This window comes from Peromyscus leucopus, chromosome 3, assembly GCF_004664715.2.
Source record: "Peromyscus leucopus breed LL Stock chromosome 3, UCI_PerLeu_2.1, whole genome shotgun sequence".
In the NCBI taxonomy this organism is placed as follows: domain Eukaryota; kingdom Metazoa; phylum Chordata; class Mammalia; order Rodentia; family Cricetidae; genus Peromyscus; species Peromyscus leucopus.
The window spans coordinates 99,714,304-99,739,822 of NC_051065.1; the positions used below are offsets into that span (position 1 = coordinate 99,714,304).

At 53.7% G+C, this 25,519-nt stretch overlaps 2 protein-coding genes across 2 annotated transcripts in view; both read left to right on the forward strand.

Moving 5' to 3' along the window:
- LOC114685688 (ventral anterior homeobox 2) overlaps positions 1-4,351 on the forward strand; it is a 28,025-nt gene extending 23,674 nt beyond the window's left edge. The window contains exons 2-3 of the mRNA XM_028860333.1: positions 326-513; positions 3,650-4,351. Of these exons, the coding sequence (XP_028716166.1) occupies positions 326-513; positions 3,650-4,081 (620 nt within the window). The 3' untranslated portion in view covers positions 4,082-4,351. The remainder of the gene's footprint in view (positions 1-325; positions 514-3,649) is intronic.
- A 3,671-nt stretch (positions 4,352-8,022) lies between these two features.
- On the forward strand, positions 8,023-24,343 carry Atp6v1b1 (ATPase H+ transporting V1 subunit B1). Its single transcript, XM_028860332.2, has 14 exons — positions 8,023-8,246; positions 14,806-14,861; positions 17,394-17,492; positions 17,667-17,760; positions 18,294-18,371; positions 19,157-19,296; positions 20,137-20,238; positions 20,800-20,897; positions 21,652-21,775; positions 22,007-22,157; positions 22,302-22,384; positions 23,333-23,437; positions 23,593-23,722; positions 23,807-24,343. Exons 1-14 carry the CDS (start codon positions 8,126-8,128, stop codon positions 23,968-23,970), a joined length of 1,545 nt encoding a protein of 514 aa, XP_028716165.1. The 5' UTR covers positions 8,023-8,125; the 3' UTR covers positions 23,971-24,343.
- Positions 24,344-25,519: the final 1,176 nt, after the last annotated feature.

The window sequence follows — 25,519 nt, forward strand, 5'->3', positions numbered from 1 at the left end:
CCTACCCACCTACCTATCTATCTATCCATCCATCTATCTTTATCTCCATACCCATGACATTTGACTCCCTGCATGGGGCTGATAAGGAAGCTTGGCTCAGAGAGGCTTAGCAAGTTTTCTGAGATCAAGTATTCAGACAGGGACCTGAGGATTCTTGGTAGGATCTTACCAGGCCATGAGTTCAAGGTCAGCCTGGGCTACACAGTGAAACCCTGTGAAGAAGATGGGGGAAGAGGAGGAGGAAATAAAAAAACAAAAACAACAAAAAACCCCTCAGATGATCTAACACAGTGAATTAATCTGACTCCCTTCATGGCCCTTGCAGATGCCAAGGGAACCATTAGAGAAATTGTCCTGCCCAAGGGCCTGGACCTTGACCGACCCAAGAGGACCCGCACCTCCTTCACGGCAGAGCAGCTGTATCGTCTGGAGATGGAGTTCCAGCGCTGCCAGTACGTGGTGGGCCGAGAGCGCACGGAGCTGGCCCGCCAGCTGAACCTCTCTGAGACCCAGGTGAGAGTCAGGTCAGGTTTCCGCCATTTGGTGCAGGTATCTGGGGACTGTCTTGGTGTATGAGGCCAAGAGCTGACATGGGGGGCATGACTTGGGAGGAACATACACACGTGAGGGGAAAACTTAGAGTCACAGGTAAGGTAGGGCCAATAGTGTCAACAAGAGGGCTGGGCTGTGAGGGGTGACACATGCCCGCAATCCTAGCACTCAGGGGGAGGGGGCTGAAGTATAAAGGATTGGAAGCCAGCCTGGACTGCACAGCGAGACCCTATCCCAGAGCAAACAAAATTTAAAAGATGAAGAAGGAAGGAAGAAGAGAAGAAGGAAAGAGGAAGAGAGGAAGGAAGAGAGGGAGAGAGGAAGGAAAGGGGAAGAGAGGAAGGAAAGAGGAAGAGAGGAAGGAAGAGATAAAGAGAGGAAGGAAGGAGGAAGAGGAAGGAAGGAGGAAGGGAAGAAGGAAGGAGAAAGAGAGGAAGGCAAGAAGCAAGGAGAAAAATGGGAGAAGATTCAGTGGGTAAAAGCACTTGCTGGGCAAACCTAGCAACCTGAGTTCGAATCCCCAGAGGACCCATTGAAAATCCAAATGTGAGCATCTGTAATCCCCATGCCCCTATGTGGAAATGGGAGACAGAGAAGGAGAGTCTCTTCACCCTTCTTGAGGTGGAGGCCAAAGGGTCAGAAGTTCAAGGTCATCCTTGGCTACAAAGTGAGCTTGAGGCCAGTCTGGGCTACATGAGACCCTGTCTCAAACCACATAAACAAACATGCCTAGAACCGGGAATGGGAAGAGATGAGGTTTAGATGGAAGGAAAGGTGAGAGAGCCTGACTCGGTGGTGGCTAAGGACAAGTGCCAAACCTCAGGACTGACGGAGTCACGGCTTAAATAAGTAAGTGCTACTCCGGCTCTTCGGCAATCGTCTGCAGTCCCAGTACATTGTCCCTGCCCTGGAAGCCCAAAGCAGCGGACTAGAGGGACCTAGGCCAGGAAAAACCAAGCCGCCTCCACACTCAGACATCCAGATTCTGTATGAGCCCATGGTCTCAGGAAGTGGCCTTTGAAGGACAAAGGTCTAGTGCATGCCTATTATCCCTGCATTCAGGAGGCTGAAGCAGGGGGATGCAGAGTTTAAAGCCAGCATGGGCTTCACAGGGAGACCTTGTCTGATTTCTAAATTATTAATGGCATTTTCATTTTCAAATGAACAAGCCTTAGAATCGAGCACTAACCTCAGGCCCGAGGAAATATTCTCCCAGAAAAAAAAAAAAAAGACTCTCAGTCCTGGAAACTATGCCCCTGCTGTGGGTCTTCGTGGCCCAGCAAAATAGCAGGACATGAAGTCACCAAGTATTCCTTGAGATCCCTGGATCCAAGATGGCAGCCTGCAGAGACCCTCTGCAGAGCACTAAGGAGCCCAGCGGGGCAGTCAGTTCCTGGGAAACACCCCACAGGGCCATGCCCTGGCCCTTCAGGAGTCTGCCAGCAATGGCTTCCCAGAAGAGAGACAGAGCAGAGTCTGAAAGAATCAGTACAAGCGGCGGTGGGAGGAATAAAAGGCTTCTTGGCCCGTCTCAAAGTCACTGAGCCCTACAGACCAGCCTCCAGGGGCCCAGGGATCGATGAGGAGAAACACAGGCTCGGGTCCTGAAGGCGATCTACCTGCAGCACATTGGAATCACCCACAGGGTTTTCTAGAACTCCCAACGCCAGGGCAGGAGAGACTGGAGAGATGGCTCAGCAGTTAAGAGCACTGCCTATTCTTTCCAAGAACCTGGGTTCAATTCCCAGCACCCACACGGCAGCTCACAACTGTTTGTAACTCTGCTTCCAGGGTATCTGACACCTTCACTGAACCAATGCACAGGAAATAAATTAAAAAAAAGAAAGAAAGAAAAAAAGAAATCCTGATATCTCCATCCTGACCCAGCTCAGACAGAAAGGATTTGGAATGAGCCCTGGGCACTAGGATTTACAATGTGCGCAGGAAATTTGTGCGCAGCCAGGCTTAAGAGTCCGTGTGTGACAGGTAGAATGCCAGGTCCCAGCCTCAGCCCAGCCCCCCCCCCCCCTTAGCCTTCTCTCCTCGTGTCTAGAGCCTGCCTGCTGGGAGACCCTTCCCGTGCCTTCCTCTCCTTCTGCTCATAGAACTCTGCCACAGCAGGGTGCAGTGGGGAGCACGCTCCCCTAATTTTGTCACTCTGCATTCGCCATACCCCTGGTCATGGTCATCCCCGAATGGGTTCGTACCTTTCCCTGTGAGACATTCAGCTTCCCCAGCACAGGAGTCATGACTTGGGAGCCTCTCTCTCTCTCAGTTCCTTCTCTTGGAGCCACTCAAGTGGCTGGACACCACCACCCCCCCGGCCCCCAGGTCCTATGAAAGCCGGAAAGGCTGAGACAATCTCCCCAGCCTTTCCCTCCGGGGCCTCGGGGCCACCGTTCCTCCTCCGCATACTGCCCCTGCTCATGTGTGCGAAGCTGTGACAGAAACTCAGCTGTCAGAGTATTTGTCTAGCGTGCCCAGAGCCCTGGGTGGCATCCCTGGCAATGTGTACAACTGGATGCGGTGGTGTAGGCCTATAATTCAGCACTGTAATCCCAGCAGGAGGTTCAGAAGTTCAAGGTCACCCTCAACTACATAGCAAATTCAAGGCCAGTCTGGGATCATGAGACCCCGTCTAAATAAATACAAATAAATACGTGGCAGTTGGTTGACTGGCTTGGATCTCAGTTTAGAGGTCTAGGCGTAAGGTAGTGTTGGGAATTACCTACACATAAGTGATGTCTAAGACCAGATACCTGGCTAAGAGTAAAGTGTGTTGGCCATGAAGGGGCAATCCAATCCTTCAGCGGACCCCCAGACTCCACCTCCCGTCTGCCAACATGCTCCCATTGGCCAGAGCCAGAGCAGCAGTGAAGGGGTGTCTGTACTTTGAGACTTGAGATCTCCAGTCAGTTCCTCAGTCCAGGTTGTTGGGAGGCACACTAACAATCTGCCCTTCTTTCTCCTCCTCTCCCCTACCCCTTGTGCCCTCTCACCCCACCCCACCTCTGAACTTCCTCTCCTTTTCTCTTGGCTCCGCCTCCTGCTCCTCCTCTTGCCCCTTCCGGAATCCCCGTGTGCCCTCTCCCCCAAGGTGAAGGTCTGGTTCCAGAATCGCCGCACCAAGCAGAAGAAGGACCAGAGCAGAGACCTGGAGAAGCGGGCATCCTCTTCTGCCTCTGAGGCCTTTGCCACCTCCAGCGTTCTGCGGCTTCTGGAACAGGGGCGGCTGCTCTCCGTGCCCAGGGCCCCCAGCCTCCTGGCACTGACCCCCGGCTTGCCAGGCCTTCCTGCCTGCCACAGGGGCACCTCCTTGGGTGACCCCAGGAACTCCTCCCCAGGCCTCAATCCAGTGCCCTCGGCCTCAGCATCGTCCCCTCTGCCAGCCATCTGCTTTTCCACAGCTCCGCTCCTGGACTTGCCTGCCAGCCACAAACTGGGGTCCTCAGCGTTTGAGCCCTACATCAGGCTAGAACAACAGAAAGTAGGCAGCCCTGGCCAAAGTGGCAAGAAAGCTGACACTTAAGAGTCCCGTCCCCATGTGACACTGAGTCCCCAGCACAGCACGACCCCAACCTCCTGGCCCCTGTGGACTGTACTGAGCAGGCCTGGAAGAGGAGTGGGCACAGCATGCTCCTCTCCACCTGCCCTCAGCTCAGAGACTGTACCAAATGACTTTGGTCCCAACTTACTCTGATGTGTGTGTCATGTGCGTGTGAGCGTGTGTGTGCATACGTGTGTGCGTGTGTGTCTCACTGAAATAAAGAAGGGAACTGGTCCCAGCAGCACCAACTCACCCCCTTCTGTCCTTGTCCTCAATGTGCAGCAAAATGGGAAGCTCAAAAGGGAAGGGGTGGGCCTGGGGCTGGTGTCACAGGCGTGGGTCCACCGTTTACACAGCTTTCATCTGGACTCACAGCCCCACAACATCTGTGCTTTCTCTGGTTAAGCTCTCTCCCACGGGACTTTTCTTTCAAATTCAAAATACTTGTTCAGGTGGGCAGTAAGTCCTTCAAGAGGTGGATGGTGCAAGGTGGAAGGAGGTCTGAGAGAGCATCAAAGGTACGCCGGAACAAGGCTGGACTGGGGAGAGGCCTCTGCAGCATCAGCACTCAGAAAAGTCCCATTCTGCTCATGGTGCTTCCATTGAACCTTTGTTTGTAATAATCATAGACTCTCGGGGAGTCGTTCGCCCGCTGTGCCACTGGCTTTTCTAGTCCCCAGGACAAAGCGTGTAGCAGAAGCAAGGTGAGGAGGGAAAGATTTATTTCAGCTGATTGCAGGAAGGTGCAGTTCAGCTTGGTGGGAAGTCCATCTGTGGGAAGCCCCAGAAGTGAGGTGGTCGTTCACACCGCAGCCTCAGTCAGGAAGCTGGCGTGAACGCTGGTGTTTAGTTCTCATTCTCACTTTTCTTCAGTCTGGGCCCCCAGCCCAAGGATTGTTGTCACCCTCCCCTCCTTGTTTAAAACTCGGGAAATGCCCTGACAGCTCTGTATAGAGGTATGAATATAGTAGGGGTGATTCTAAATCCCATCAACGTGACAGTCGAGGTTATCCAGCTCCCCCCCATCAAGGTGACGATTGAGGTTATCCAGAACCCCCCCCCCATCAAGGTGACAATTGAGGTTATCCATCATCCCCCCCATCAAGGTGACAGTCGAGGTTACTCAGCATCACCACCCCACTAACTTGGCACATAAACACATCACTTTTAATCAACAGTATTCTAGCCCTGGTCTCTAAATGCTTATGTTCATCTCACAGTGTGCAATGTGTTTAGTCTATCTCCACGAGTTCCTGAAGTCTTCACCATTCCACAGTTGGTCAAAGTGTGGAGATCAGACAAACTCTTGACTGAAAGAGCCAACTTTTAAAAATGACCCCCTTTCAATACATGGTGGCACAGAATAAGTGTTTCCATCCCAAAAGGGATGCATAAGACACAAGAAGGAAAGAACGAGCCAAGGCAGGACCAGAACCCAGCAGAGGAAACATCCTGGAGCTCTGGCCTCTGGGACTAGGTATCCAGGCAGGGATACAGAGGTGCCAACGGGCTTGGGTAGCTCTGTCTCTTTGTTCCGCCACTTGCAGCACAAGTAAGCACCTGTCTTGAGCTAACTCCACGCTGTGCTTACAGCTTTCCTCAACAGATATTCATGGCCCTAGCACCTCCATTAAAACTTAAGCTTTACCCTCAGAGTTCCATGCAACAGCTTCTCAGGGCCTCCTTGGAGGAGATTCAAACCTGCCACACGTGACCTGGCCTCAACAGCTTTCTAGGACCGTGGTGCAAACCTCCATGGCCCTGTATAGCCCTTGCATTTTGCATGCCCTTAAAACTAGCAACAGGTGGCTGCTGCTGCCACGTTCTGCTATCAGCTTGAGATGTGCTCTGGCCCCTTCTGCTGATGCTGTGGTGGCCTCTGTGCTCTTCCACAGTCGGATCTCAGAAAACTTGTAGGGGTTCCTCAGTTCAGGCTCTCTTCTTTCAAATGAATTTGCATTTTTATAAGTTGGAGAGTTGGGTGGGTGGGTGGGTGGTCTTGCCGTCAGAGCCCATTTCCTATTGTTCCAGTGCAGAGGGCCATGTTTCTCTATGATGGCCCTAACCTCTCTAACAACCCCAGCTGCTTCCAACCCTGCTTTGACTGTAACATTAAACTCTCTCCCTTTGACAAACTGTACACTTTTCGTATCTTTGCTCTGCATACATGCTGCTCTCTTTCACTGCATAAGATCAGTGAGCAGTAGCCATGCTACAGCCTGAATCTGAATGCTGTCCTGCTGTTTTAATTACTTTTCTATTGCTGTGATAAGACACCACAACTAGAGGCAATTTATAGAGGAGTTTGTTTGGGGCTCACAGTTGCAAAGTTAGAGTCATCACCATCATGGCAGGTACATGGCAGCAGGCAGGCAGGCATGGTGCTGGAGCAGCAGCTGAAAGCTCATACACAGATCCACAAACAGGAAGAAGGAGAGAGAGAGAGAGAGAGAGAGAGAGAGAGAGAGAGAGAGAGAGAGAGAGAGAGAGCTGGGAACGGTGCTAGTCTTTTGAAACCCCAGAGCCCAGCCCCAGTGACACACCTCCTCTAACTAGGCCACACCTCCTAATCCTTCCCAAACAGTTCTACCAACTAAGTTCCTAACATTCAAACATATAAGGCTACAGGGGCATTCCCATTCAAACCACCACACCTGCCATGAGATTTCCTCTGCCAAACAGATCAACCCATCACTTCTAAATTCAGTCTCACTCAAATTCTCAGGATACAGGCAGAATACATTCAGATTCTTTTCCAGAATATAATATGAATCACATCTAGCCCATTTCATCATAAAGTCCTTGTTTCCCTCTGACACGTCATGTGCTGGGATTCACCCGTCCATGTGTCTCTTCAGCATTCTCGTCTTCCACCAGAATGGCCAATGTCACTCTCCTTACACCAATCTAGGGCTCCTCCAGACTGCAGCTGAAAAACTCTTCCGCATTCCTCTTACAAACCAGTTGCAGACCCTGTGGCCAGGTTCGTAGTCACAACTCTACTCCTGGTGCCAGTTTCTGTATTAGTTACTTTTTCATTGCTATGACAAAGTACTTGGCGAAGAGAAAGTTTATTTTGGATCATGATTTGAGATTGCGGTATGGTAGGAAAGGCATGGGGATGGCAGGAGTTGGGAGGGCTGTGTATATTTCCTAGATGCTTCTAAGTCCTGTCAAGCTGGCCGTCAAAGTTAACCATCACACCTAATTGCCCACAATGATAGCAATTTTTAATACCTAGCGTTTATCACACAGAAAAGTAACGCTGGGACCACGGGCGGAAGCTCACATCATTTCACCTGTGGTGTAGCCTCGTGGAAGCATGCAGTCAGAACGCTGATCCCTCATAGCCACACCCAGCCCTCAACAGAAGAGTTCTTTGACATAATGGGATGCTAGAGAGAGAGAGAGAGAGAGAGAGAGAGAGAGAGAGAGAGAGAGAGAGAGCAGAGACCTGAAATGGACCAGGGAACATGGCAGCTTCCTGCAGGAGGTGGCCTGTGACTGGCCAGGAGATGAGCCTTTACAGACGACAAGGTGATGGAATTGGAGAGGAAGGAGCACCCAGTATGGCTCAAGACAAAGGGTGCAGGTTGTGAGGACAGTGAAAAGACAATCTGCCAGAAACAGAGCATGAGGAGACCAAAGAGTGATATGGTGAGGGACAAGGACTTGCCGAAAGTAGGTAATGCTGAAGCCACACTCACTGTGGGAACTAGGGGGGGGGGGCATGGAAGTTAGAAAAATGCTGTGCACCTCGCTCTGTCTGTCATTGTGAGCCTTCAGCACCTGGCACCCGGGGGCCAGCCACTACAGGATCTGCTCAGCCTGTGCTTGAGAAACCTTCGGAGTTGGTGCGTGCCAGCTTCCCTGTTTACAGTCAACCTGGCAGAGGAGGGGGGAGCAGGGACAGAAGGAAGGGAGGGGTGGCCGCTGGCACAGGCTGAGCAGCCTGCTCCAGCTGGAACTGAAGTCTTAGAGTCGCCACCAGTTTTCTCAGGCACTGACGCCAGCTCTCCACACACCATGGCCACGACCGCAGCAGACACCAGGCCTGGGGGATTCACTAGCAATGGCTGCGACCCAGTCACAGCTCGAGAGCATGTGCAGGTTGTGACCCGAAACTACATCACCCACCCCCGTGTCAGTGAGTATTCATGTCCAGCTGGCGAGGGGAGAGGGCTGCTGGGATCACGCTTTTGCCTCTGAAAAGGAGGCCGAGACCTAAGGAGACCAGGGGGCTCTGGGTCCAGGGTGGGGCATGTGGTGGCACAGTTTGTGCCCAGGTCACCTCTGCAGGTGGAGGGATGGAGCCCCCCGTTCAGGCGGAGGAGAGGATTGAGGAGCAACTGTTATCATCAGGATCCTGTCTAAGACCCAAGGTCCAGAGAGAGCTTGAGGGAGACAGAGATAGAGAGAGAGGGAGAGGGAGAGACAGGAGAGAGAGGGAGAGAGGGAACAAGAACACATGTGGGCATGTATGAGTGGGCAAATGGGTGTGCGGGGACATATGTAGCAGTACAGTCAGGGGGCACTTGGCTTGAGGACTTCAGTAACCAGTGTGCTGTGCCTGCATCATTTCCTAGGGGAGAGAATCTGTATAGAGAAGCATGTACTAGAAGGGCATTCTCCACCACCGGGGAGTGGGGGCGGGGTGTGCAACGGCGTGTGTGTGTGTGCATGCTTGTACACACAGGGTGGAGGCGAGGTGAGTGTGTATGTGTGCACACATTTGGATATGGTGTGCACGTGTGTCCAAGGGGAGAGAACGCGTGGCTTTATGCTTACATGGTGTATGAGAACACACATAGCTGTGGCAATCTGTGTATTCGGCTGGGGTAAGAGCACGGACCTGTTCACACATGGTGTGTCTTTCTCACGTTGTCTGTGTCTGATCTGTAAGGGTGGGCCAAGTCCAGGTCAGGGACAGAAAACCTGGCGAGGTCCACGGGGCCCCATGTTCCAACACCCCCCATGTTCTTGTCCAAGGTCACTCTCCCTAGCCTGGTAAAGTCTCAGGCAGCCCAGCTCACTGGAGTAAACCAGCCTGAGTGGCCTTGGCTGAGCGGAGCCTGAGGCTCCTCACAGGGTGTGTTCGTTGGGTGAGGGGAAGGAGCTAGACACAGTCATCCCTTCTTCCCCCTGACTGCAAAGCTACCCAGCCCCACAGGGGAGGTGTGGACACATACAGGGTAGCCAACAGCTGAGCTCAGAGCAAGTAAAGTGCCTTTCAGCCTGCAGGGAGCAGAGCCCTGGGTGCCCAGCCCAGCTGAGGCTGAGCGAGACAGGCACAGCACGCACCAGCTAGGGGAAAAAGACGAAAGGGGGCAAGCCAGGTTTCTCAAGGAGGCCTGGAGGCCCTGCCTCATGGACATACAGAGCCTAGAGAGAGCCCCCCAGGCAAAAGCTTGAGTCACCAGGGCCCAGAAATCAGTGGCGAGAGGGGCCTCATTATGCCCAGGGTTTGGGCCATGTGATACCCTGCCCCTGCAGGCCCAACCACCTGTGGGCAAAGGAGAGCTGCCAGGTTGGGTGGGGCAGGAGCCTGGACCTCCAGGCTCAGCTTTCCTTCTGGAATGCGGCCTTGCAGGGATCTACAAGGATCTCCTGGACAACCTTTGTACTGCCTCCCTCACCCCACGTTTTCTTCCAGGTAGGAGGGCTCAAGCTAGAGCAGCCTCTCACCGGTTTCCTCCAGCCAGCCACTTATTTATTGTCAACACCCTGCAGGTTCTGACACCCACCCACCCCCCCAAACCCAAGACAACAAGATCACAGCCACAGTGACAGAGCAAAGGCTGTGGTGGATAGCCTAGGGGCTGGGCTAGCCCTCCAGGACACCCTCCCAGCCTGGCTCAGCCTAGTTCCCCATACCCCTCCATCCATCTTGGGTACCTGGGTGGAGTTCTTCCTAGGAGAATGAGCCCAAGGGTAGGAGTGTCTGGAGCCCCCTCCCCAGTACTGTTGCCCGGCCCCCCCAAGACAAGGATGCTGTGCCCCCTCTGTCCTCCTCCTCCAGCCAGCCCTTTACTCTGAAACTCCAGGCCCTAAGCTCAGGCTGGAGAACTGGAGAGGGAGCCTAGGAGATGGGCCAGTGCAGAGGTCAGGGGCCCCAGGGCTCCTGTAGTCTCGCATAGAGGTAGTCTGGTCGTCCCAGGGCACAGCAGCTGGAAGGGTGACTTAATGCTGAGGGACAGAGCTGGCCAGAAAGGAGGAGGAGGAGGACAGAGTTGGAATTGGACATGAGTGCTGGCAACAGCCACCTTGAGAAGCAGGGCCTTCCTTCAGCGGAACTGCCCGGACTCCGAGTGCCTTCCTTGGCTTATTATAGAGGCAGTGAGTGCGGCTTCCTGGGATCACTGGGTAGATGTGCAGCATTGCACATGGGGTGGGGGTGAGCACAGCTCGTGCAAATGTGCAAAAGGACAAGTGACAGCCTAGTTGGAGGGATGGGGTCAGGTCCGGCCATTCCTCCAGGGATTGAGAGCCAAAGGGGAGGTAGTTACAGTGGAGTCTGAACAAGCAGGTTCTGACTCTAAGACCCCCATCTTCCAGTAGGGACCCCCTCCCCTAGTCGCCCCAGCTGGGACGGGGGTGGGGGGGGGGGTAGAGGAGCAGGACCTGCTGCCCCAGGCTTGCCCCCACCCTGGCCTCCAGCCTGCTGGGGGAGGGAGACCGGACACTGCAGGTGTAGCTGGTCAGGCGCTAATTAGGACCGTGTAGGAGCCCTGCTGAGCCTTTGACGGGGCTGTGGGGAGGTGGGGGTAGGGAGCTCTCCTCCACACGGCAGCCCCCAGTGTCAGAGACAATGGGAGGGGGTGAGCCGAGGGGGGAGAGTGTCTGCTAAGTCTGGGGAAAGCCCATTGAGGGAATGCCCTGAGGTCAGCGGAGCCAGGGCTCTCTTGGCAGCTCATCACCCTGTGTCTTTCTTCAGGGTCAAGTGGGACATCCCTGGGTGGGCAGCGCCTGAATCCCCGAGTGCCCCAGCGCCAGCTGGACCTCCCACTTTAGCTTGCCTCTCCATGCAAGGGGCCCAGTCAGGGTGCCCACCAGTCAAAGGCATCTCTGTGGCTCAGTTTCCCTTTGCCCGAGTCCTAACTGGACAGCCCGAAGGTGGAAGTGCTGGCACACCTATGATCCCAACACTCAGGAGGATGAGGCAGGAGGATTGCCACGAGTTTGAGGTCAGCCTGCGATAGAAGAGTGAGTTTGAAGGAAGCCTGGACTATAGAGTGAAACCTTGTCACACACACACACACACACACACACACACACAAATAAATAAATAAAATAAAAAATCCAATAAAGCCCGATGGCTCTGAGAAAAGATGTGGTCTTGTGTTGGGGTCTACAATCCCTCAGGGTACCAGTCTGTGGTCTTGGGGATTTCCAGAGGAGAAATTGTGAGAAGCACTGCAGGAGGTAGGCAAGGGTGCGGCCTGAAGGACTTGCAGTCCCGTGTTGAATAGAAAATGGTGCTTGAGTCATTTTCTAGAGTGAGGGCCTCAGTGCAGAGGGAGCTGTGCCTTCCTCCATCCACTCTGCCGTTCCTGCCTTGAGCTAGCCGGAGGATCCTGCAGTCTGGAAAGAAGGCTGGGGTGCTGAGTGAAGGAGACTCAGAGACCTCACAGTGGTCGCCATGTGGTCTGGCCTAAGGGAAGCTAAGATCTCCCAACCTGACTCCCAGAGAGCCAGGCAGGCCACCCAGCACTGTCCCTCCCCCTTGGCATCAGGCAGGGTGCCCAGCATGGCCTCCGCTCCTTCCCCCTTCCCCCGGGCAGGGTGTCCAGCCTCCAACCCCTAACCTCCATCTCCAGGTACCCTCTCTCCAGGCGGACTTGCTGGACCTCAGGATTAACAGAGATTTCTCAGGATGAGCTGTGAATCATGAAGTCCGGGAGCAGGCTGTCTCCCAAGGTTGTGAAACCAAAAGTGATCCCTTTGGGCTTTGTGGCTCTCGCTCTCTGGAGACAGGCCCACTTCCTCTGGCCCACACACCCTGGAGTCTCTTGACTCCAGACTCACTGCTGTCTTTCCCCATCTCTGTGGATCTAGCAAAATGCCAGCTCTCCCCAGGCTTGGAAACACGCACCTGCCAGTCCAAAAGTTTCTCCACCCTGGTCAGGTGTTGGTCCCGGTCCTGTCTCTGCTGGTATCACCAGCTTCGCTCTGTACCATCCTCACAGTGTGAATTCCATCAGAGTGTCTGTCATGGCCCCCCAAACCACCCCCCTCAAGACTGTACATATTTCCTCTCATCTTTTCCTCTGTGGTCCTCAGCAGGCAGCAGCTGGGGGTGTGGCCCTTGTGCTGGGCATCAGGACCCCCATTCGGTTTGAGGCTAAGGTGGGGATACCTGTTGGTCTGATGGGGACATAAGGGAATAATGAACTCATAGAACCCAGTTAGTGCCTTCCGGAACTCAGTCAGCCCAACGTACAGAGTGCCAGCCTTGTACTGAGCAGGGATGGCAGAGACCATATCTGACAGCTCTCCCCACACTGGAAGCCAGCCTAGAGGAGTCCTGAGTCACCTCCTTCCTCTCTGTCCCCTGAGCAGGTAGCAATCAGGGTTCTTTCAACTCTGCCATAGGCACTTCCCTCAACTCGCTGGGGCTGGCTGGAAGGCTCCCTTTAACTCCGTCCCCTGACTTGAGAATGCCTCTTCCCTGGACATTCACTCTGGTCCCTGGCCCATCCCATCCTTCATCTCTTCTGCCTCCTGGCTTTGCACCTACCTCACCTGCCCATCTTGCCCTCCATGTGGTCCATGCACCCTACCTTCATCTCACTAGCCCATCCTGACCTTTCCCACCGAAACATCCCTGTAGTTTCTCGTAGTTTCACAATGCCATGTTCTTTCTGTCCCTCCCTGCCTTTGGACATTAGGCTCTACATTTGAGTTGTCATTTATCTGCCTTGCTAGTGGCGGTTGGATGGCATTCAACAGCTAGGATTTAAAGAAAGGAAGGGAGGAGGGAAGATTCCCAGGGAACAGGAAGTGAGAGGGAAGGAGCAGAGCCTGGGCTGATCTGTAAGAAGCCGTTCAGTGGGGGACCTTGTGGGTTTCTTCCAAGGACCCTGGATATGGAAGAAGGAGAATGTACCTGATGATGTAGTAGTCCTCTTGTGAGAGTGAGCGCAGGGGAGGGGGAGGGGCTGAGAGGGAGCCATTGCGCATGGGCGGTAGGGCTAGCCTGAGAGACAAATGCAGGGTGAGGAGCTAGCCCTTCACCGGGAGGGGCTTCTCCTGGATCCTTGCCTCAGATAAAGGTGGACATCCTTCAGGGGCTGAGGGAAGACGATACAGGGGTAGTAGGTAGCTCTGGGAGGGAACGGAGCGTCTTACTCGGGCAATCCTGGGCTCAGCCTTGAGTTTTCCAGGTAGTCCTTACAGTAGGGGGGTCTTTGCAAAGACCAGCGGAAGAATGGCCTTGTGCATTTGCTCTTTCAGGTGGATGTGCTGTGAGACAGCTTCGGTGACCGGGAAGGCGTGGACAGGGACACTGGCTTCCTCTGGGGTCAGGCACACTGTGGGCCAGTGTGGGCTGATGGAGGGCCCAGGGCAGCCCCTTCCCAACATGTGCCACAAGCATGCCAGTCCCAGGCCCATGGTGCCCACCTCCCCTGAGCTCCGTGGTCTGAGTGACCCAATTCCTTCTCAGCACCCCACGCATCCGGTTTGGGCAAATTACTGGTCTCCACTGTGTTACTGGTGCTCCATAGAATCCCTGGGAGAGACTAGCTTTGGTACTCCATTGCCAGTCAAGGGACCACAGCCTCCTCAGAGCCCCTGAGCTAGCCCCAGGAGGACCAGAGGCAGGCTTCCTAGCCGACTGTCCTTGGATCTTACCCTGGAGCTGAGCTTTCTTCTCAGTGTGGGGTGTGTGTGTGTGTGTGTGTGTGTGTGTCTTCCTGGTATCACCCTCCTCTACCCACTAGGATGCCCAGTGTGCTGGTGGGACCTGGCCAGGGCTTGGTGGAGGAAGTGGAGGGGGGCAGCGCCCCTCACCCCACAGGGCTCATCAGTGCAGGGTGAAGGGATGGCAATGGGGGCCTGGGGGAGGGTCCAGGAGGCCACAGCTGTGCCCCAGACGCCTTTGGAACATGCAAGTGGAGTTGGGAAGAGGGAGTAGGTGAGGTGGGGGCTGAGGCCAGGGGGGAAGCACACGGGGTGGAGGGCTCAGCAGGCCTGGGCAGGACTCTGAGGAGGCCTCTGCCCTCATGCCCTCCTCCAGCATCCTGCAGGTGTTGAGACAGTGGGGGGTCTGTGGCAGGGGCTTGACCCTTACAGCAATGGTGGCTGGTGCTGTCACAGCTAATGACCCTGATGGCCCAGGCTGAGGAGGAGGAGGTGGGGGTGCACAGAGGGCAGGAGACAGGATGCTTCTCTCTCTCTCTCTCTCTCTCTCTCTCTCTCTCTCTCTCTCTCTCTGTGTGTGTGTGTGTGTGTGTGTGTGTGAATGTGTGTGTCTCTCAGTAAATGTGTCTCAGTGAATGTGTGTGTGAATGTGTGTGTCTCAGTAAATGTGTGTCTCAGTGAATGTGTGTGTGTGAATGTGTGTGTCTCTCAGTAAATGTGTGTCTCAATGAATGTGTGTGTGTGCGCGTGTGCACGCACATGTGCACACATGCATACATTTTCCGTGGAGGTAGAACACAGTGGGATTTGGAGGTGAGACGCTGACTCCCTCCCCCCTCCCCCAGCCTACAGGACCGTGTGCAGCGTCAATGGGCCTCTTGTGGTGCTCGACCAGGTCAAGGTAAGAGTCTTCAGTCTCCTTCCTGGCCTCTAGGCCACACTCAGGGTTTCTTTTAAGCTGCCCACCCAGGGGCTTTGTTTCATTCTTTTTTTAACTCTGTCACCCCTCAAGTCTCCTGCCAAGTTTCTTCTTCACAATTTGTCTGTGGGAGGCTGTAAAAACCACCAGTACTCAAGGCTGGGGCCTAGTGAGTGCTGGCCCTGGAAATCCTGTCCATCGGCCAGTTTCCCCCTCTCCCTCTCCCTCCCCCGACCCACTCGCAAGAGATCAAACCAGGGCCTCCCGCAGGCCAGGCCAGCACTCTATCCTGAGCTGCATTTCTTTCCCTGCCTTATTTTGTTGAGCAGGTTTATTGCCTTGCTTCTCTTAGGCCCAAATCAGCGTTCTCTGGCCTGAAATTTTCCTCTTCAGGCTGACAAACACTGAGGACAGGGGTGGTTTCCGAGACTCAGGTTCCCAGGGAGGAGGAAAGAGCGGGACTTTGGCTGTAGATCTCATTTCGCGGATGTCCCTCTGTCTCTCTGCTCTTGCGCGCCATCTTGTGGTTGAGGCGCCAAACGGCTGGACTCCCGCACCTCCTACCCCTCGGGTTCGGGTTGGGGAGGGCCGCTCCTTGAGCAACCCTACTCCGCAGGGCCTAGAAAGGGGGACACCTTCGCGTCTTTCTTTTCACCAGTGCGAACAAAACCGCCATCAGTGGCCGTCATGGCTGCAAATCTGAGCAGGGAAGGCCCTGGGGGAGTGGCCCACCCTAGTCACTAGTCCATCCGGCACGTTCCCCAGATTCATAGGTCAGTAGTGTGTGGCCATCAGGGGACAGACTGACAGCCATGACTATGAACACTTGTGGCATTATAGTATGTCACCTAATGTTATTACATTTTAATAACAAAAAACAATACATGCTCCTTGTACCCAGAGAAACAAAGGAAAGACAGTTAACCATCTGTCCCTTTGTCCCCAGCCCGTGGGACAGTTGTGTGAGACCTGCAGGCTATGCTCACATTCAGGTGAACAGCGCATGTGCAGAGAGACACATGTACCCCTGCTGGATGGTGGCCTAGCGGGTTGTGTTTCCGGATATACTGATCCTTGTGGGGCTTAATCTTCAATGTCAACTGCACTGGATTTTAGAATCACCTAGGAGACACCACTGGGTGTTTCTGTGAGGGGCATTTCCAGAGAGGCGCACTTGAGAATGGAAGACTTGCCCCGAATGTCAATGGCACCACCCCATAGGGGAGTCCCAGGCTGAATAAAAAGGGGAAAGGGGAGATGGGAAGAGCCCAGCACTGGAATTCATCTCTCCTCGTGACCTCAAGCTCTGTCTCAAGCCTTTCACACCATGGTGGACGGCATCCTCTCAGACCAAGGGCCAAACAAAGCCTTCCCTAAGTTGCTCTGGTTAGGAATTTTGTCACAGAGAAAAAAAATATAGATTTATTCCACAATCCCATTCTGTTTACGGGTTCCTTCCTTCCTCCCTTCTTCCTTTCTTTCTTCTTTATTGCTATTCTGAACAATGCTTCCATGAGCATTCACATTGAAGACTTCATGTGGATATATGTGTGTTTATTTCTCAGGTAGATATCTAAGAGTAAATCTGCTTAGGTCAAATGGTGACTCTATTCTAACCTTTTGAGGAGCTGCATGTTACTCAGTGTAAACCAAGTGCTTTGGTTTACACTCCACCCGGGAGAATAAAGAGGATTCTGCTTTCTCCATATCCTCGGTAGTGTGTGTTAACACCCGCTTTTTCTCTTTCAGCCACCCTAGCAGGTGTACCGCCATACTTCATCGTGGTTTTGATCTGCATTTTCTTGTTGACCGAGGAAAATGGCCATGAACATGTGGCCACCTGCCTACTGGCCATATCTGCATCTTTAGAGAAATGCCTATTCAAATGCTTTAATCAAATCCTTTTCGTCATAGAAGTCCCTTGTATATTTTGTTTATATTAACCTGATTTTTGTTTAAATTCCTAACCATTACCCAGATGCCGGTCCCGGCTCCATAGCTAGGAATAGGCTGTCACTGGTTCAGCGACACCTAGAAAACAGGGAGTCTTTCTTCTGGCGACAAGTGTGCTCCTCCTTCGTGCTCAGGAGACCTGGCTGGCCACAATGGCCACTTTGTGCCACTGAGTCACCCCTCCTCCCACCCCACCCCACCTGGCGCTGTGCTGACAGCTTGATTGTAGGGTTCCCATCCTTGTCTCGGCAGTCTTGTGGGGTGGGGCTTATTCTTGGCACTCTTGTTTTAAAGAGGTGAAAACTAAGGCTCATGCATTAATGACTTGAGGGCTCAGTAAGCCGTGTAAGTAATTAGACAGCTGCCATAAACTTGCACTAAGAAAAGAGATTTTGGACCTAACACGTGCTTCTGATTAAATCCCAGTTATCTCCGGGGTGCCCTCTCCCAAACAAAGCCCCTTCCCCACATCAAGGCACAATAAGACAGGCAGTAACGAGACCAGAAGAAGAGATGGGAAGTGACAGGCGCTTCCCCTTGGGTGGCTCTTCTCCCTAACAGTTCGCCCAGTATGCTGAGATTGTCAACTTTACCCTCCCGGATGGGACCCAGAGGAGTGGCCAAGTGCTCGAAGTGGCTGGGACCAAAGCCATCGTTCAGGTAAGTGTGCCAACGAGACGAGGGAACGCCTACTTCCCATCCTATTTCACCAGCCTTGGAGGGAGGAATGGCCTGTTCCCCAGAGAACACCCTGCGCAGAGCTATGCACTGAGTGCCTACAGTGGGCGGCCCATTCTTTCCAGCTAGCCCCTCAGAACAATCCCTGACTCACAGGTGTTTGAAGGGACCTCAGGGATTGACTCCCAGAAGACCACCTGTGAATTCACAGGGGACATCCTGCGGACTCCTGTGTCAGAGGACATGCTGGGTGAGAGTGGAGGGCCAGGGTGGGTGCTCCTCCGTCTTTCCCTCCTGGCTTCTCTAATCAAGCCCTTCACTGCCTGCACGCAGGTTTCCTAGGTGCCTTCTGAAGCCAGAGGTGGTTTTCTCTCTCCAGCTCCCATCCCTAGTGTAGGGCCCAACATATAGAACATGCTCAATAATGAAGGCGTGGAGGTTAAGTCATTACAGGTGCAGCTGGAAGCCACCTACTTGGGGCCAGGCTGAAAGGGATGACTAAGCCCTTCCTTACCTGGCCTGATCCTCTGATTAGTGATCAACCTGGGCCCAGGCCAGTGGTCAGGGTGACTCCAAAATGCCTTGCCTGTGAAAATTCACAGCAAAGGAAGGAAGACACCCTGTCCTTGGCAGGAACAGTCGCGGAAGTCAGGCATGTGTGATGGTGGGGGGCTGAGGAGGCAGGGAACACAGGGTGTTGGGATTCTGGAGGAGTATGTGGAGCTGGTGGCCGTGCACAGGCTGGGAGCCCTGACACCTTCCTGAACCCCCTGTCCCTCCCAGGTCGGATTTTCAATGGCTCTGGCAAGCCCATTGACAAAGGGCCTGTTGTCATGGCAGAGGACTTTCTGGACATCAATGGTGAGAGAGTGGACGCCCACCCTGCATGGCTTTGAGGACACAGCCCTAGCACCTGCCCACCTGAGCCATCATTTCTGCGACCTACCCTTGGAAGTCCTGCATGGACCTAGGCCAAGCAATGCTAACCCCACAGCTGGCCAGATCACAGCCATCTGTTCATCAGCAAAGGCCTCTCTCCCCAGATCCACCATAGAACTGCCTCTAGCACTCCATTCTGTCATTGCACAGCCATCCCCTGTGGCCTTCAGTTCCCTATGCTCTCTCCTGGGAGCTGCGGACGGAAGGCTCACTGCAGAGAAGGATCCCTTCCTAGGACCCCAGCTATTCTTTAGGAGACCTTTCTGACTGCCCCACCCACCAGTTTTCCGAGGCAGTAATGGAGGTCCGTGGAGCCTCCCCCACCCATTGCTCAAGGCCACACAGCAAGCTAGTGGCAAAAGCATGTGTCTTTGTTCACACATAGTCTTTGAGCCACCCTCTGGTCCTCTGAACACCACTCAGGTGCCTAGGCGTTGAGGGGGGCTGTCCAGCTAAGATGCGAGGGCAATGCTATCTAAGACTGAATGGAGAGAACGGCTTTTTAAACTTGAACCGATTCAAATGAAAGGAAACTTCATTTTTCAATTGCATCTCACATGCACAAGAGCCGCAGGCGCCCGGGTGACGCTGTGCACATAGTTCCGTTGTTGCGGAAGGGGCTGTGGAACAGCTGGTTGGCAGAGAGAGGCAGTGGTGGTTGGTGGCAGGAGGGCTGGACCCTGAACCTGCATGGTCACCCCTCCCAGGCCAGCCCATCAACCCTCATGACCGAATCTACCCCGAGGAGATGATCCAGACAGGAATCTCCCCCATTGATGTGATGAACAGCATTGCCCGTGGCCAGAAGATCCCCATCTTTTCTGCGGCTGGGCTCCCCCACAATGAGGTGAGGGACGACGTATAACCAAGGATCGGGGACAAGCAGAGGCCTGGGCTTCCAGGCTAGCACTGAGCACTTCTGTGCCAAGCAAAGAGTAGGAATGACCAGCATCCACCCCGGCTGGTGTTTCCGGACAGCTCAGGGCCAGGGTGGTATAAGAGACACCCCCAACACATACCGTCACACGTGGCCCCCGGAAAGGGCTGCATGCTCTCCCTAGTGAATGGAGTGCTCACTGGCATCAGAGAGCCTGAGTAGACTCCAGTGTAGAAGCCCTGCTCAGCTGAGCCGGTCTGTGTCAGGCGGTCCTTGTACTTGTGTTTGCCTGACCGCCACCACCAGACAAGAACCATGCGGTCCTCTCAGCCACTGGTGTGACAAGGTTTCTAGATATCCCTTCCTCACCATTCCTGACTGTGCCAACTCTTTCGAGAGTCGTCCCCCGTCCCCGTTCCCCCCCCCCCAACACATCTTGATTCAGGACAGAGGGCTCTGACAGTCACACACATTCTAGGCTCATATCACTCCAGCAGGCTGTGGAAGGTGCAGGCTCTGAAAGGCTCAGCTATCCTAAGCTAAACTGCCCAAATTCACACAAGACTATTGCTCTTTGGGGATGCTGCCCTGCTCCTTGTGACAGGTGCCTTCAACTCCTTAGTAGCCAAAGAAGAGACCATCCCCAACCCTGAGAAAGACTGCAGGATCCAGGGCAGTCCCTCACTCTTTGGGGTTTGGACTCTCCCCACCCCAAGTTTGTAACATCCATCCTCTGCAGTGATGCTCAGCGGGCCGGATGTCACAGGGCTCTGGCCCTGACAGCCTCCCTCCTGGCCCATCCTGTCTCAGATTGCTGCCCAGATCTGTCGCCAAGCCGGGCTGGTGAAGAAGTCCAAGGCTGTGCTGGATTACCATGAGGACAACTTCGCCATTGTCTTTGCAGCCATGGGGGTAAGGGGAGCTGGAGGCAAGTCTGGAAACGGTGAGAAATAGCCTTGCCTGCCTTGGCTTTAGCACAGCCTATTCTGATGGGGGACACTGAGTCCTGCACCCTGAGAAGCCCCTAAAGTTCAGGCCAGTCTGGAGGCAGAGACCCCAGCATGGCTAAAGGGGGCAGGGATGGACTCAGTGACCAGGTGGGAGTGACCCTTAAGGCATCCCAGGGCCATACTTGGCCTGGAGCAGGAGCCCAGGGAACCTACAGAGACAAGGTATCTTCTGAAAGGGGATGCCAAGGGTCCTCAGAGGGTTCAATCAGAGGCTGAGGGGCTGGGTAGGGAAGTAACTGGCCAAGAGAGGGACAAGAAGGAGCTGGAGGTTAAAAAGGCTGAGTTTTGTAGGGGACCTGATGAGTCCTCCTTGGGCCCTATGGCCACCTCAGTGACTATTCACCTGTACAGCCAATGACTGTTAAGCTGTCAGTCCCCAAGTTTTGCTGAGAAAAGCTGGTCATGACTAAGCCCAGCTCTCGGCCGCATGGCCTGCCCAAAGCTCCCCTGGCTATGTGTCTAGGTGAACATGGAGACAGCCAGGTTCTTCAAGTCAGATTTCGAGCAGAATGGAACCATGGGAAACGTCTGCCTCTTCCTGAACTTGGCCAATGATCCTACGTGAGTCTTTCCTATGCTCAGACTGCCCTTGGGGCCTTCCCCTTTCCTAGACCTGGGATACTGGGGTTCAGGACATCTCAGAACTACAGCCATGGGCTAGAGCTGTGAGAATAACTCTTGGTTGTACAGATAAGGAAACTGAGGCTTGGGGCATGCTAGGGAGCCAGACCAGGACCCCACCTGCCCTCTGATTTCCTCATACCTGTGACACAGCAGCTGTCCTAGTCGGGGACCTCTCATCCCATCCCTGTGTCACCTGAACAAGGTCATCACCGGAGAGACTACTGTTTGTGGCATTTATTCAGAAAATGCTCTATTTTGAAAGTTTTGAAGATGGGACTTTCAATCTGGGGTTCACATGGATGACATTAAAAATCTAATAACCTATCCTGGGTATTAAGGGTACCCTCAAACTAAATAACAGAATTCTGGAGGCCGAAATGGCATTGCCAGGGGAAGAGCCACAGGCCCAGAGCCCAGAACTGAAATGGCCAGCTAAAGGAAGCGTGGTCAGGATTGCTTCAAGCAGGAAAGGCACATTTTTGGCTCACCTTGGACAGTGGGCAAGGGAGCATCAGTATTGCCAGGAAGTGCCCACTGTTAAGAACCATTGTCTTGACCAGGAGCCCTGGGCGGGGCTCATTTTATCTGTTGCCCAGCCATCTCCCAGCCGACCTTACGCTCCATTCTGGGGCTTCGTGGGCCCAGGCTTGGGCCCCCAGGCCCCCTGAGCCCTGCCATGCTTGGCTTCCAGGATTGAACGGATCATCACGCCTCGCCTGGCCCTGACCACAGCTGAGTTCCTAGCCTACCAGTGTGAGAAGCATGTGCTGGTCATATTAACTGATATGAGCTCCTATGCAGAGGCTTTGCGGGAGGTATGCTGGCTGAGGGGTGTCAGATTCAAACCACCCCTCCCTGTTTCTCCCTTGGCCTCACATCCACCCTGATAAACAAAATAATTCACTCATCTAGGCCTGCTCCTCTCAGCAAGTCTCAGCTCAATCACAGGCTGGGCACTCCTCTGTCCCCTCAGTCCGACCTCCTAATCTCTCTTCCTGAGTCTAGCCTTTCATCTTCTGACATACCTGCTATTGTGGGTATTGCAGGTCTCAGCTGCCAGAGAGGAAGTGCCAGGGCGCCGTGGCTTTCCTGGATATATGTACACAGACTTGGCCACCATCTATGAGCGAGCTGGCCGCGTGGAGGGCCGGGGTGGCTCCATCACACAGATCCCCATTCTCACCATGCCCAATGACGGTAGTCTCCAGCACCCCCAGCCCTCCAGAACCCACTCTCCATTTCCACCAGCCACCCCATCATCCCCATGCTGAAAGGAGAACTCATGTGTCCCCAGTAGATGAGAACCCCGCCCCCATACACTGACAGGGTATTTGCTTGCAGATATCACCCATCCCATCCCAGACTTGACTGGCTTCATCACCGAGGGACAAATTTATGTGGACAGACAGCTACACAACCGGCAGGTACTGTTCCTTCCCAATAGCTGCCCCCTTTCTCCCCCCATCTGCTCCCCTGCGGCCAAGACATCGAAAAAGAGTTATGTATCGCTCCTGTGCAAGAAGGAGGAGAGGTCGACCCAAAGTCACACCGTCAGGAGCTAGGCACTGGGGGAGCCTGTGCTTCACAGCTAGCCATAGGCTAGCCCACTTGGCCACAGGACCTCAAGAAAAGGTCCTATGATGCTAATCTCTGGGTCCATATCTATGTATCACACCAATGTACTGGGAGGGGTGCATTAGTATATATGAAGCATATGGAAAGCACGAAATATAAAGCATTTCTCTTCCACTCACAGTTGTTAGCTTTGGTGACACTAAATAGGGTAACAGGGCTGGGGCTGTAGCTCATTTGGTTAAGAGCCTGCCCAGCATGTCGGAAGCCTGGGTTCCATCCCCACACTACATAATACAGGCAACAAGACAGCCTGCAAACCTAGCACAAGCCTGTAATCCTAGTACGAGGGAGGTGGAGGCAGGAAGATCAGAAGTTCAAGGCTATCCTTAGTTACAAAGAAGTTTGAATCCAGATAGCCTGGGCTACAAGACACTCACTCTGTCTCAAAACATGCACACAACACACACACACACACACACACACACACACACACTATTAAGCTTCGACTTGCTTGTACAAATATCAAATGTTTTGACATTGTGTTTCATTAACTAATTCCACCTCATTACCCCTGGCTCCAGCTTCCTTCCTGCATAGACTCGCCTGTGTAACAACCCTGACTGTCTTCCACCGAGTCATCAAGGCCTAGACTCACTCCATGGGGAATAGAGCAGGCGGAGTGTAGCCGCTCACTTTTCCGTAGGATGAATAGGAGTCTTCTGAGAAGGGTGTGGAGGGGCAGGTGAATGAAAGGAGAGCCTGGGTCCTGCCACATGCTACTCTCTTCTGCTCCCCAGGTCTATCCCCCCATCAACGTGCTCCCTTCCCTGTCACGGCTGATGAAGTCGGCCATAGGCGAGGGCATGACCAGAAAGGACCACGGAGATGTCTCCAACCAGCTGGTAAGGAGAGGGGCAGTGTTTGCGGTAACCCCGATTTAAAAGGTGGAGAGTTCTGATCCCCACCTGGACAAGAAGTTCCTGTCTGCGCAAAGCTGGTCCCCAGCAAGTGGAGGTCAGCCTTCAGGGGGTGGTGAGCCCACACTGCCCTTCCGTAGTATGCCTGCTACGCCATCGGGAAGGACGTGCAAGCCATGAAAGCGGTGGTGGGGGAGGAGGCACTCACCTCGGAGGACCTGCTCTACCTGGAGTTTCTGCAGAAGTTCGAGAAGAACTTCATCACCCAAGGTGAGGCGCGGCGGGGGGCGGGGCTGGGACCACCTGGCCCTTCTCTTCTGGACAGGAAGCCTTTACGCTCCTGCGTGTCCCCAGGTCCCTACGAGAACCGCACCGTGTTCGAATCGCTGGACCTGGGCTGGAAACTGCTGCGCATCTTCCCCAAAGAGATGCTGAAGCGCATCCCGCAGAGCATGACGGACGAGTTCTACTCCCGCCAGGGGGCGCAGCAGGACCCCGCGTCCGATACCGCGCTCTAGAGCAGCCCCAGGCTGCAGCCTTCTAGTTGGTGGTCAAACCAGTGTCTTATGCCCTGCATTGACAGGAATGTCTTTTGGTGAGGGTGGGCTCTTTTTAGGGGCATGCTGAGAATAAAAGCGGCGCGGGTGGGGGGTGGGAGTGCTTCAGACTATTAAGCAGGTACCCTACTACTGAACTCCACCTCTGTCCTGTACTTGTATTTTAGAGCCCTGCCTCCATAGATATAACTGAAATGGAAAACAAAAACAGCAACTGAGATGAATTTGTCTCCAGTGAAAACAAGATTGAGGAAAATTTGCTAATTGTTGAAGGTGTAGATGATACCATGCAGTTTGTAAAAGTATTAAAAAAAGAAAACTCTAGTTGGGCATAGTGGAGTGTGCTTTTGATCCTTGTACTCATGGGTTCTGGGGATCTGAACCCAGGTCCTCACACTTGTGTGGTAAACACCTTACCAATTGTGCCATCTCCCCAGACCCCAAAGCCTTTCATTCTGGATGCCTCTTGGGATCATTTCGGACTGTCATGATACTTCCATGGTAGGAGATTAAATAAACTCTCTGATCTGCCAGCCACAAGGAAACTGGCCATCTGGAAGGGACTAGATATCTGCCCAGCAGGCCTCTTTGATCCTCAGGAACTGTTCTGAGGCTCCTGGGAAGGACCTGTTCAGAATGGGCGTGGCAGTGGAGTGCTAAGGAAAGTAGATGGGGAGAGGCCACAGAGCTTTCTGGAACATGTCCTCTCTCCAGGGTTCAGCCCTGCTCAGACCTCTGTCCTCAGTGCTGAAAACACCTCAGACACCTGTCTTCCTCCAATCTGATCCTACAAGCAAATGGATTGCTTGTAGGATCCATTTGCTGCCCTACCTGCTAGGACTTACCATTCCAGTTCTCTCCCAAACACAGACGCCCACCCCACAAAGACCACATTAGCTCTGCTGGCACCCAGGACACTGACCCGGAAGCTCTATTTCCTGCCCATTGCCAGCACAGCCAGACCCGAGACCTCCAGAAGCACACTGGCTGCTGGGAGCCAACTCCGTCCCTGCCTCTGCCCTGGTATCAGAAGCAGATGCCCTGTATAGCAGCACGTGCTAAGCCTTAGCGGGAAAGTGATGGTGAGCACCCAGTCCTAGCCCATGCAGGGATGCCCCTACTCAGACAAGCCAGGCCTGGCAGTCCAAGCATAAGTCCTCACTCTCATTTATTTGCTGTTGCCGACAGTGCAGAGATGACTCTCAACACCCTTGAGTGTCATGGAGTCCTAGCCCACACAGCTCCTTCCGGGGGCCACCACACCAGTCCTAATCATTGTACCCCATGAAGGAGTTAACCAAAGACTTTTCACTAGTCAGGCTTTCCTGAAAGGGACAGAAACCCAATTCAAAGTAGCTTAGGCTTCGGAAGGACCGTGAAGAGATTATAGGCGTGTGTGTGTGTGTGTGTGTGTGTGTGTGTGTGTGTGTGTGTGTGTGTATCATGGGATAAATAATTGCAACATCTGTTGGAAACACCATCTAGCTAAGACAACATTTTACTTCTGGGC

What these genes read in the sequence shown, in the direction of transcription:
- Atp6v1b1 (XM_028860332.2), top strand. Translation starts at nt 8,126, where the DNA reads ATGGCCACGACCGCAGCAGACACCAGGCCTGGGGGATTCACTAGCAAT. An exon ending in GGACCAAAGCCATCGTTCAG is followed by an intron (nt 17,493 to 17,666) that starts GTAAGTGTGCCA and finishes CCTGACTCACAG; the next exon opens with GTGTTTGAAGGGACCTCAGG. An exon ending in GGACTTTCTGGACATCAATG is followed by an intron (nt 18,372 to 19,156) that starts GTGAGAGAGTGG and finishes CACCCCTCCCAG; the next exon opens with GCCAGCCCATCAACCCTCAT.